Here is a 13,410-nt window from a genome sequence, read left to right on the forward strand (position 1 = left end):
CGCTCCTCTGTTCATGGACTTTTCCAGGCAAGAATACTGGAGCAAGTTGCCGTTTCCTTCTCTACAGGATCTTCCCAACCCAGGGACTGAACCTATGTCTCCTGCGTCTCCTGCACTGGCCAATAGATTCTTTACTACTGCACCACCTGGGAAGCCCAGACTTAGACCCAATTGACATCACCATCAATACCTGTATGTCCCAAAGACACCTCAAGTTTAAGAAGTCCCTCACCATCTCTGTTCTAGATTCTCTATTTCAGATGTTGACAACATCCAAACAAAACAGTAAGCCACGTCTTTCTTACACCTTTACTACCCTCATTCTCTCAGCTCCCATTTCCAAGCAATCAACAATTCCTAAAGATTTACTTATTAAAAAATCTCGTCTGTTTTCCTCTTCTCCTTCCCCATTACCAATGGCTTTAATCCACTCAGGGCCTTAAAAATCAAGGCTCTTTATCTAGAGAACCATGTCTTACTCTTTCTTATCTCTGCTTAAAACTTTGTTTCATTGGCTCCTACCAGACCTCAGGATAAAAATAAAACCCTTTCATATTAGACATAGGCCTCTGCCTCAACTCCTGTCCACTGTCCTAAGAGTACCAAACATTCAAAGTTCTTGGAACACATGTGGTAGCATCATATTTCCATACCTTTGCAAATGCTACAACACCCCTCCGCCTGGTAAACTTCTCTTCAGACTTCAGAACTCTACCAGGTAGAGGAGGTAAGGAGGGAGAGGTGAGAGACAGAGCCATCACAGGGACTTTTAGTTTTTATATTATGTAATTCTGAGCAACCTGAAATTTTTTAGAACGAATATAATTTTAAGTTGTTATTATTTTAAAAAGAATTACCTGGTAACAAGAAAAACTCTGCTCTTCTGTGAAGTACTGAGTGACTGTCTTCTTTTGCCTCTCCATTATTTCAGTGTCCTATACATATTTCTCTACTATAGCATATTTCATACTACATTATAATTACTTCTTCACAAGCTCTCTAACATCCTGGCTTATGTCTTATTAACCTGTATACAGTTCTGAATACGGGGAGTTACACACACTATTCATACATTAAATGTCTGAACTCAACAGCCAGTCTAATTGATACCAAAACTGCGGTCCACACAATGTCTAGCTAAGAATCCAAATGCAAACAACTCTGGTTGACTGATGGAAAAAGGAATCATTTTTTGCTCTTATCAGAAGAGCCAGTTTATAAAGATGAATTGGCAATCATTTTCTTTTTAATCTCTGAAAAGTGATAGAATGAAGCTGTAGTTTTCAAATCCAGGTAAAGCTCTAACATGCAAGGACTGTAATTTCAGTTGTTACCTTAAGAGGGAAAAGGGAGTATTTTTTTTTTCTCAAAACTAAAGTTAATTTAAATTAACTTTGTTTTGAGAATTTTATGATATCTCTTTAAAATTGTAGTTACTCTGAAATATCAAGCTACCAGAACTGAGAATCATTATAATGAAAAATTACCTACTGTTTCAGGAAAGTTTGTTCTCTTCATGGCACCAGTCCTCTTTTGATTAACAAAATATATTTCAGGATACAGGACATGTAGGTCAGCTAGAGGGTCAAACCACAGTGGAAATGAAGATGATGGATAACAGCCTGCAACATATATACCACAGACCTGACTTTCTAGTTACTATGGATGAACTGTCTATGCTCTGAGCCAAACGCAATGCCCTCCCTGTGTATTAGGTCTCATCCTGTCTTGCTGTCTCTAAAACACCAATCTAATAATTCTCCCTTTTCTCTCTTGCATCATCGACTTTTCCCTCTCTACTGAGTCACTACCAACAGCATAAGAACAGTGTGTCATTATTGCTCTTATCTTTAAAAAAACTTATTTCCCTCTCCCAGCTACTATTGTATTTCTCACCCTCCCTTTATAGCACTACTTAAAAGCACTGTCTATATTCTTACTTTTAAATTGCTCTTCTCAAGGTTATCAATAGACTTAATTGTTAAATCTTGTGATCATTTCTCAGCCCTCAACTTTCTCAATCAAGAGCATTTGACACAGTTGCTGATGCCTCTCACCTCCAAGAAACACTTCCTATCTTGGTTTTCTGGGTACCACATTCACCTGGTTTCCCTCCTCCTCTTTGGTTGATTCTTTTCAATCTCTTTTGCTAGTTCCACTTCTTCTCTGTGCCTTCTAAATGAATGTTAGGGTGTTCCAAAGTTCATTACTTGGACCTGTTCTCTTTTCTCTCCATGAGTGAGTGAAGTCACTCAGCCGTGTCCGACTCTTTGTGACTCCATGCCGTGTCCGACTCTTTGTGACTCCATGGACTGTAGCCTACCAGGCTCCTCCATCCATGGGATTTTCCAGACAAGAGTACTGGAGTGGGTTGCCATTTCCTTCTCCAGGGGATCTTCCCAACCCAGGGATTGAACCTGGGTCTCCTGCTTTGTAGGCAGACGCTTTACCATCTGAGCCACCAGGGGGAAGTCATACTTCCTCCCAAATTTCTCTCCATGCTTCCTCCCAAATTCTCACAGCTTAAATACCATCTATATGCCAATGACTCCCAAATTTATTATTTCAGCCTGAACTTTTCTCCTGAAAGCCACACTTCAATTACCTACTTGACATCTCCATTTGCACATCTGATAGGCATCTAGAACTTGATTATAAGCATGCCCAAGGCTAAGCTCCCGATGCCCACCTGTCCCCCACCCACGACTGGTTCCCCACCTCAGTTAATGGCTACTCCAGTCTCACTCAAGTCAAAAATATGGTGTCATCCTGTCTTCCTACTGTCTTTCACATGCTACAGTACAACCTTCAAAAAATATATAATATCTAACAACAGACTACTACTTAGCAATATAAAAGGAACTACCAATACATGCAACAAGATGGACGAGCTAAAACATACGAAGCTAAAATAAAGCCAGACAAAAGAGAGTACATACTGAAAGATTCTATTTGTGTGAACCTCTCCAAAAGAAAAATCTGATCTTTAGCGATAGAAAGTAGATCAGTTGCTGTCTGGAGCCAGGGGCTGGAAGTGTAGACTGACAAAAGAATAAAAGAATCTTCTGGGTGACAGAAATGTTCCAGATCTTGATTACGGTAGCAGCTTTATGAGTAAGTAAATTTGTCAATGTTCACTGAATTTTATAGAGTATACATTTTATTGTATGTTAATTATACCTCAATAGAGTTGATTAAACACACACACACAATTCAGCCACTTCTCACTACCTCTCTACTCCCACTGCTACCACCGGGGAGCCGCCACCATCTCTCTTCTGGATTACTCTGGCCTCCTAATTAGTTTCTCTGCTCTGTTCCTGCCTCTTGCATTTTATTCTCAAAACAGTGGCCAGAGTGATAACTGTTTAAAAATCACATCATGTCACTCCTCTGCTTAAAACCATCTATAACGGCTTCTTATCTTAGTAAAATTCAATATCCTTACTGTTGCCATATAAGGCCTCATAAAACGTTACCTCTTAGACATCATCTCATACTACCCTCCCCATGGTAATCCGCACTCCAACCAGAGCTGGCCTCCTTGCTGTTCTTCAAATATGGCAGGCACACCCTTTTGCACTTACTGTTTCCTTTGCCTGGAGTGATTTACTCTTCACCATCATCCCCAACAAAGCCATATAAGCTTGTTCCCTCACTTCTTTCAGGTCTTTCACTGAAATGCATCATCCCAGTGAGTCTCCCCAGCCATCTAAAATTTTAAACCACCCCCTACAAATATACACACACAAAACCTCACAATTCTATTTCATTTTCTCCTTTCCTGCATTTTTTTTTTTTCCTCCTCCCCAGGACTTGCCACTGTCTTATTTCCTTATATTTTACCAATTTATCTTATTTATTGGCTTTCTTCTCTACCAGATTAGATGCTACAGAGGGGAGGAATTTTATATTTTGTTCACTACTGTATCCCCAGAACTTAAGAGTAATGTCCAAAATAGATGTTGGAACAAATCAGTGGATCTAAACAAATTCTAGCTTTCCCTTTAAGAGTTGACAGTGAGCAGAATTTGTTTTATAGATGTCTCAATTGATACTTCATTTGCTTCAAAAAATTCTGTTATATTAAACTTTAAAAAGTCAACACATTTACACACATGCTAATGTACATCCATCTTAACTTGTTTTCAATTCTAACCAAGAAGATAAGAACTTAGACATTGAAAATTTCATCAATTTTTCAGCAAACTTATGAGCAAGGACCTATGAATGCAAAATAACTCTTATTATGTCCAAGAATATAAAGAATATTAGGGTTCTTTACAAAAGCCAAATAATCTCATGTTGTCTGAGACTTCCAAAACTATTACAGTAGAAAATAAACTAATGAATCCAACAGTCTCAGAACTAAGTATTCATTTAAAAAATACATATAACACTTATTTATCCTTGTCATTTAAATGATTCATTAAAGGAATCACTTATTTTACAAGCAAACAACATAAATACAGAAATGTTAAAGGGAAGATCAGTTTAACATAAATAATTTAAATCAGAAAAGGTAGAGGTGCCTTTGCTCTAGAGACCTGAGTCTTCTCTCCTTTAAACAGGCAAACAATACAGCTTCTGAAGTCCAAAGATGATGTCTCCTTAGTAACTGCAGAGGAGAGAATTTCATACTGCAGCCTTTACCTGCATCTAGCAGCTACTACTTAAAATACATTAAAGTATTCAAGTTCATTCAAGTAAAGAGTTTCGGAGTGTGGGTATTATCTGGTTTCACTGATAAGCAGTATTACATATTTAACCTAAAAATAAAGGCCATGGACTTTCTTAAACTAAGATTTTAAATGTTTTATGAAATTAAAAGTAGTAGAAAATTTCAAGACAGCATTATTAGTTAAAAGCAGTTCTGAGTAAAGAATATGACCAAACAATAAATACTCTAACAATGCTTTTTCCTAAAAGCACTAGAGATATCACAAGTGAGTACATTGGCTTGTCTTTACTATATATAAGCTGTATCTTTCATTTCTATGTGCCAATTTCTTAAACAAGACAATGAAGAAAAATTACTGCAATATACTATCCTAATACAGAAGGCCAATAGCTGTCTGAACATCTCACATAACATATCTGGTCACTGTTAGACTTCATAACCAAAATATTTTTAAACAATTAATTGATTTACTATTATTTTTTCATCCTGGTATACCTAGCATCTATCACAGTGCATTGTCACTTGTAGTTCAGAAAATGTGCAAATATTCTCAATTTCTAAGTTTCTTGGACTGCTTTAAACATAAAATAGAGGTTATTCTTGATAGGCAAAATAGCAAAAGCATTAGTATCAAAGCTAATAGACACTCCTAACAGATAAGAGTACATTAGGACAGGATCATTAAAACTGACTTTTATTTGCTGGTTTAGAGTTTTCAAAGCAAGATGAAATGAGAATGACATCCAGTACCTTACCCTTTCTACCGGTGAACCATAGCATGCAATGCCGAAACATAGCAGTGGCAGATGGCATTTGGTGTTATTAACTATAGAAAGGATAATAGCAGAGAAATGACGGCTGGCAGACAAGACACAGAATGCAGATGAAATGAATGCAAAGTTGTAGTTCTTGAAGCAAAGCAAAACCTTTAAGCCAAAGGCTGCCACTAGCTTCAATTTAATTTACATTTTGAGTTTTACAGGGACAAACACTGCAACCTTCACGATCAGTCTTTAGACTCCTCATGCAGAAGCAGAGCCATACTCCTCGATAAAGAAGATCAGCAACCTTCTGTAAACACAAGCCAGCAGCAGCAGCAGCAGCAGCAGCCCATTACTCTCTCCCTTCACTGATTTTTATCATTTAAATTTTTAATCTCCAATTGCAGCCAGATCCACAGTCGTTTCAAAGAGATCTGTATCCACTGCAGATACGATTAAATCCCTGCCTAACCTGCAGTACCACTTCATCCAGAACGTTCCTGTGCACGCGTTCATACAGGATCAGTTGTAAAAACCATTCTAGTCGTCCAGCAAACAACCCAAAGGAGAAGGAAAGAAGCAGTTGGGACTGTGAAGAGAAAAAAATCTCTTCTTTCAGCTCACCCTGGAAATGGAAGGTTTTCTGATCAACAGTTATTGTGAAGGTGCTGTCGTCCTCATCGTCTATACCAATCACAGCTCCCTGTGAAACAAAGAGCAAAATCCCAATAAGGCAAACAGTGACATCAGCAATATTCGCTACTGCTACAGCCCTGGAATGCTCAATGCACCCCCGACACTGGAAGCAGGCTAGACACAGAAAAGAGAATCTGAGACTCCAGCTTCGCTTAAAGAGAAGGGGGGTGGCAGAGCACTGTAGTAGTCTGCAAGGGTACTTTCTGCTCTTGCTTAAGGGGCATGGATATGGTGAGGATGAGGGGATAAACATAGAATCATAGAATCTAGAATCTATTTAAAACCCAGCCATTGACCCTTTCTGAGTTTCGGATTGCTCTCTAAAATGGGAGTCACCTCAGTTGTTCTAAAGAACACTAGTGCTTTCCATCAGGCTGCTTCTGTGTCATATTTATTAGTAAAGAAACACCAGGTGACAGTTGCTTCAACACCCCGTCCCAATGGCTTCTTCAGGTGTGCTCTGCAACTGCACTTCCATATCATACTGTGATCATCTGTGTCTGCCTTCTCCCACTGAAATGCTATGAGATCTATGGACTATTTTATTTTGAGACATGGCATTCAAGTACACACTCAGTATATGTTTTTTAAATAAAAGCATGAACAATTCTCCAAAAGAGAGGGGTAAGGTAGGCCTACAGTTATAAGTTGCTTGTTTCAGGAAGGTGGATGGAGTGGGTTTTAAGTTTTTTCTTTTTTTTGTATTCAACTATATGTGGCCATATTAAAACAACATAAAGCTATGAAAAACAGGGAGCCTACTGGTCAGTGTCCTTAAGAAATAAAGGTCCTAAGTATTCTAACAGAATAGCTAGAGAACATGACACGAGCACAACGCCCCACATTGGTGACAAAAGCAGCAGTATACCACAACAAAACTAGGACCTTGTAAAATGGGACTGGAAGGACTTAAGGGGCCAAAATTCCAAATATTGTGAAAAAAGGCTACTCCTATCCCAGGAGCTTCAGGTAATAGAGTCAAACATTTACAGGTCACCCATACCACTTTACTTTTAGTATAGATCACTCCCAACTTATGATAGTTTGACTTAGGACTTTTCAACTTTACAGGTGTGAAAGCCATAAATACTCAGTAGAAATCATATTCTGAATTTTGATCTTTTCCTGAGCTAGCGATATGTGGTGATACTCTGTCATGATGCTGGGCAGCAGCTTCCAGTCAGGCACGTGATCACAAGGGTGAACAACAAACACTGACAACCATTCTGTATCCAATTAACCACTCTGGTTGTCAGCATGGTATTCAATAAATTACATGAGCTATTCAACATGTGTGTGCGTGCCAGTCACGTTTGACTCTGCAACTCCATGAGCTGTAGCCCACCGGGCTCCTCTGTCCATGGGATTCTCCAGGCAAGAATACTGGGGCTATTCAATACTATATTATAAAACAGGCTTTGTGTGAGATGATTTTGCCCAACTATAGGCTCACATAAGTGTTCTGAACATGTTTAAGGTAGGTGAGCCTAAGCCATGGTATTCAGTACATTAGGTGTATTAAATGCATTTTTGACTTACAATAGGTTTATTGTACGTAACTCCATTGTAAGGCTGTACCTGTTTTCACTTACCAAAAGAAATCTGGAAATTTTCCATAAAATAGGTGAAAAGCAAAAATAGCATTCAACATTTGTTTTGCCCTAAGCCATTACAGAGGCAGCACACACCACAAACAGTAAGAGTAGAACCGCCAAGCTCCCTCCTCAGGAACTAAACTCAGCATCAAGTTGTCATAGCTTTGAACTGTATCTATGAGCATCTGGGCTTTATCTCTATTTGTTTTGTGTATCCGTTAGGAAGCAGCATCCTAAGGTAATTGCTTTTCTGCTTTCCCCATTTTGCCTTACGAAAGGTTTCATAAGAATACTCATCTTTTTCAGATAGGAGAGGAAACCTGTGTTCATTTCTTCTCAGAGACTCTCTGGATGAACCCCAATTCTATCCAAATCCCATCAACCTGAATTACCTTAGTTATTCCTCTGCACTAGATTGAGTAGGGATTTTTATAACTATTTTCAGATATAGAAAGTGTATCCTGAATATAATGACTTACCCAGGTCATACAGAGTTAACGGCAGAACCAGAACCATTTGGCATAGTATCTACTTATTCTATGACAGCAAATAAAGACACGCCTTAGGGGGTAAGCATGTGTGGGAGCAACTCATTCAGGTTAAATTAATTTCATGGTTAGTGGAGTTAATCTTCTAACTTTATGATGCAGCAAATATCTGCTAACTCATAACTAAATACAGCATATATACTGTTAATAAATACAGCCTTAGAATACATAACAATAGGGCCTCCGGTAGAGGAGACAAAACATGTAAAGAGATGAATATATATAAAACAAGGCAAAAAGTGACCTCTACTTGGATGAACTTTGAAAATACGCTGAATAAAAGAAGCTAGTCACAAAGGACATACTGTATGACTCTATTTATATGAAATGTCCAAAACAGGCAAATTCATAGAGACTAAGAGTAGGTTAGTGGTCGCCCACGGCTGGGAGGTAGGAGAAGGAGGTGGGGTAAAATGAGGAGTAACTACTAATAGGTATGAGTTTCCTTATAGGGTGATGAAAAAAATTCTAAAATTGAAACAGTAATGGTAGTTGCACAACTCTGTGAACACACCAAAAACACTGAAATGTCTACTTTAAATGGGTGAATTATATCTCAACTGTTGAGATATAATAACTGACCACCATCCAAAACTTGGGTTCTTTCTTTTTGGCCTCTTAATATAAATTCACCAGTTAACTAGTCAACTCAGAAACCTCTAGGTTCTAACACTTGTTCTCCCTTATTCCATCACCACAAGTTGTGCTCATTCCACTTCTGAACTATAATCTCAAATTCTCCCAACTCTTCTTCATTCTATGAACTGTTATTGCCCTATTTCAGGTTTTCATCACTTCTTGCTTGATGAAGCAATCTTGTCTTCAGTCTGGCTACCTTTAATCCACAGTCCTTGCTATTGGCAGAATAGTATTTATAAAGCACAAACTCTTACAGGAGCCTCAGATATTAAAAACTTTCCTTGGCTCTCCATGAACTATGAGATAAAGCCAACAATTCTTCATAATGCCATTCAAGATGGTTCAAAATCTGGCCCAATCAACATTTCTACTGTCATCACCCAGCCACTTCTTCCTCACCTCACAGAGACCCTGTAGGTACTCAGCCTCAAGATTTCTTCTATGCACTGAAAGAAAACACCAAGCAATTTCACTTTTTCGTGTCGTTGCTCAAGATCAATTCCTACCATTTGCTAAATAAAAGCAAAATCCCACATTTCCCACTATCTACCACCTCCTTTCTTACTGCTTTCACCAGAAGGAGCTTTTAGAAAACTGCCCACACCTTAACCTTTCACCTACTCCTGGCAATTAGCTTCCTTTCCTACCTCTGCACCAAGTTTCACTCTCACAGCTCTTCAAGACCTTTACTACACTAGAGTTTGGTCACAGAACACTGCTCTGAAGCACTGCTACTGCTCCTGACCACTTCTTTTTTAAAACCTGCTCTTTCAATGACTCTTAATTACTATAAGTTGTGCTTCAGAAACATTTCTATTCAAGTATCTTTGACAACCCACAGGGGAAAGAGCATTCTTTCTTGGTCCGTTACATTTTCCCCCTCCTTTATCCAAATGCTTCTTTGAAGACTCTGGAACCTACCTAACCACCTCCAATGCCAACCCAGTCTTGCCATTGCCCTGAGCATTCTTCAGTGTACAGATGCACAATTCATCTGACACTCTGGCCTCTCAGTTTCTTGATTTATTCAACTAAAATAAACTTCACTGCCATTCTCCTTCATTGACTCATTCCCATGGCAATTCCTTAGACCTGGATATCTTACCATATCCAATATGATAGCTATTAGCCACATAAAGGTATTTAAATTTTAACTATAATTGAGTAAAATTAAGTAAAACTTTAAATAAGTTCTTCAGTCATATTTCAAGTACTCAACAGCCACATGTGGCTAGAGGCTATGGGACTAGACACTGTGGATACAGAACATTTTAATAATTACAGTAAATTCTACTGGACAGCATTGCCCTTGACCTAGTCATTACAGAGAACTGAACCATAGTAAAAAAGTTAACACTGCCAGTTACTGAACTGGCAGTAATAAACCAGCCACTACATCACTTGAAAATAACATTATACTGAAAGGTAAGTAGTCATGTACAGAGGCGAGAGTTGGACCATAAAGAAGGCTGAGCGCCAAAGAACTGATGCTTTTGAATCATGGTGCTAGAGAAGACTCGAGAGTCTATTGGACTGCAAAAAGACCAAACCAGTTGATTCTAAAGGAAATCTACTCTGAAGATTCATTGGAAGGATTGATGCTGGAGCTGAAGCTCCAATACTTTGGCCACCTAATATGAAGAGCTGACTCATTGGAAATGACCTAGATTCTGGGAAAGATTGAGGGCAGGAGGAAAAGAGGGAGGCAGAGGATGAGATGGTGAGATAGCATCATCAACTGAATGGACATAAAAGTAAAAGTCACTCAGTAGTGTCCAACTCTTTGCAACCCCATGAACTATGCAGTCCGTGAAACTCTCCAGGCCAGAATACTGGAGTGGGTGGCCTTTCCCTTCTCCAGGGGATCTTCCCAACCCAGGGATCAAACACAGGTCTCCCTCATTGCAGGCGGATTCTTTACCAGCTAAGACACAAGGGAAGCCTGGTGTGCTTCCCTGGACATGAATTTGAACAAACTCCGGGAGACGGTGAAGGACAGGGAAGCCTGGTGTGCCATGGGATGGCAAAGAGCCAGACACAACTTAGCGACTGAACAACAAACATATACACAAATCATAACTGTACAAGCTCAATAAAGAAACACTTTCCTTGTACCCTTTCCTAATCATTAGCCTTGTCCTCCATCCCAAAGTCAAACAGTATCCCTACTTCTAACATTAAAAGTAGTTTTGTCTGTCTTCATACAAATGGACTCATATCACATATTTTCTTTCATGTCTGGCTTCTTTCTCTCAACACATTTGTGAAATTCATCTAAGAGGTTGCATGTAGCAATGGCTTGTTCATTTCTATTGCTATATATAGTACTCTTTTGTAGGAATATCCACAAGTTATCAATTTCATTGCAGATGGACATTTACGTTGTTTTCCAGTCTTAGGTTATTAGAATCATGCTGCTATGACATTGTCATTCATATCTTTTGTGTTATATATATGTATATATATGCTTATATTTCTAGTAGATACAATCTAGGAATGGATTTTCTAAGTCTTACGGTATGCACACGCCAATTTTAATAGACACTGTCAAACAGTTCTCAGTTTAGTTGCTCAGTTGTGTCCAACTCTCTGCAACCCCAAGACTGCAGCACGTAAGGCTTCCCTGTCCATCACCAACTCCCGGAGGTTGCTCAAATTCATATCCATTGAGTCAGTGATGCCATCCAACCATCTCATCCTCTGTCATCTCCTTCTCCTTCCGCCTTCAATCTTTCCCAGCATCAGGGTCTTTTCAGATGACTCAGTTCTTCACATCAGGTGGCCAAAGCATTAGAGTTTCAGCTTCAGCATCAGTCCTTCCAGTGAATATTCAGGACTGATTTCCTTTAGGACTGACTGGTTGGAATTCCTTGTAGCCCAAGGGACTCTCAAGAGTCTTCTCCAACACCACAGTTCAAAAGCATTAATCCTTCAGCACTCAGTTTTTTATATAGTCCAACTCTCACATCCATACATGACTACTGGAAAAACCGTAGCCTTGACTAGACAGACCTTTGTTGGCAAAGTAATGTCTCTGCTTTTTAATCGTCTAGGCTGGTCACAGCTTTTCTTCCAAGGAGCAAGAGTCTTTTAATTTCATGGCTGCAGTCACCATCTGCAGTGATTTTGGAGCCCATAAAATAAAGTCTGTCACTGTTTCTACTGTTTCCCCATCTATTTGCCATGAAGTGATGGGACCAGATGCCATGATCTTAGTTTTCTGAATGTTGAGTGTTAAGCCAAATTTTTCACTCTCCCTCTTTCACTTTCATCAAGAGCTCTTTAGTTCTTCGCTTTCTGCCATGAGTGTGGTGTCATCTGCATATCTGAGATTATTGACATTTTCCCCGGCAATCTTGATTCCAGCTTGTGCTTCATCCAGTCTGGCATTTTGCGTGATGTACTCTGCATATAAGTTAAATAAGCAGGTTGACAAGATATACCCTTGACGTACTCATTGAGCCAAAAATACTCCAACCTGTGGTGTATGAAAGTTTCAATTATTCTACATCTTCACTAACACTTTTTTTATGTTAGTCATTCTGGCAGGTGAGTACTAGTAACTCATAGTGGTCCTAATTATATTTCCCTGAAAACAACGAAGTTCAGTATCTTCTTATATTCATGACCATTTGGCAGGACTATTGTGAAATAGTTCTAAGTTTCTTGTCTATTGAATAGACTAGACTATCATTTTCTAATTATTTGTAGGAGGTTTTTTTTTTTTTTTAATATATCCTGGACATGAATCTTTCATTAGTTATGAATTAGGCAGATATTTTCTCCCACCCTCTTGCCAGCCTTTGTACTCTCATGATGATGTCTTTTCATGAAGAGTTAACTTTAATGTAATAAAATGTATTGGCTTTACATCTATGGTTGTGCTTTCTGTATCTTCTTTAAGAAATCTTTACCAATCCTAATGCCATGAAAGTATTCTCCTATGTTATCATCTGGAAGTCTCTACATCTGGGTTTCAAGTGATGTGAACAGGTGACTCACTGGAAAAGACCCTGATGCTGGGAAAGACTGAAGGCAGAAGAAGAGGGTGACAGAGGAGGAGATAGTTGGATAGCATCACCAATTCAATGGACATGAACTTGGGCAAACTCTACAAGATGGTGAGGGACAGGGAAGTCTGGCATGCTGCAGTACAGGGGGCCATGAAGAGTCAGACATGACTTGGCACCTGAACAACAGCAAAAATCAAGTGGCATAAGTCCTCCAACATTTTTCTTTTGGCCTTTATAAATTGTAAATCAACATCACAACCATGGTCATAGCCAGTTCTCCCTAGAATGGCAGGTGAGAGAAGTTGCCATATCTACTGGGGTCTCTTTGTTGATTAAGACAGGAATCAAAAGCGAATATTCTTTGCCCTTTATAAACTTTACAGTCAGGAGTTGAAGTTTTACACACACACACTCACTTATTAGGATACTGACTGGGAACACACTGGGACAGCCATTTATTTAGGTCTTTTTTTTTTT

General features: G+C 39.0%; 1 protein-coding gene and 1 non-coding gene across 3 annotated transcripts in view; both read right to left on the bottom strand.

Moving 5' to 3' along the window:
- The window catches only part of OSBPL9 (oxysterol binding protein like 9), a 164,189-nt gene that overhangs the window by 107,167 nt on the left and 43,612 nt on the right, over nucleotides 1–13,410 (bottom strand). For both annotated transcript variants that reach the window (XM_061121916.1, XM_061121915.1), the window contains exon 3: nucleotides 6,067–6,145. In XM_061121916.1, the coding sequence (XP_060977899.1) occupies nucleotides 6,067–6,145 (79 nt within the window). The remainder of the gene's footprint in view (nucleotides 1–6,066; nucleotides 6,146–13,410) is intronic.
- Nucleotides 2,397–2,470, bottom strand: TRNAC-ACA (transfer RNA cysteine (anticodon ACA)). The gene has a single exon. It is a non-coding gene; the product is annotated as a tRNA-Cys (tRNA).

Source organism: Dama dama, chromosome 20 (genome assembly GCF_033118175.1).
Source record: "Dama dama isolate Ldn47 chromosome 20, ASM3311817v1, whole genome shotgun sequence".
Classification (NCBI taxonomy): domain Eukaryota; kingdom Metazoa; phylum Chordata; class Mammalia; order Artiodactyla; family Cervidae; genus Dama; species Dama dama.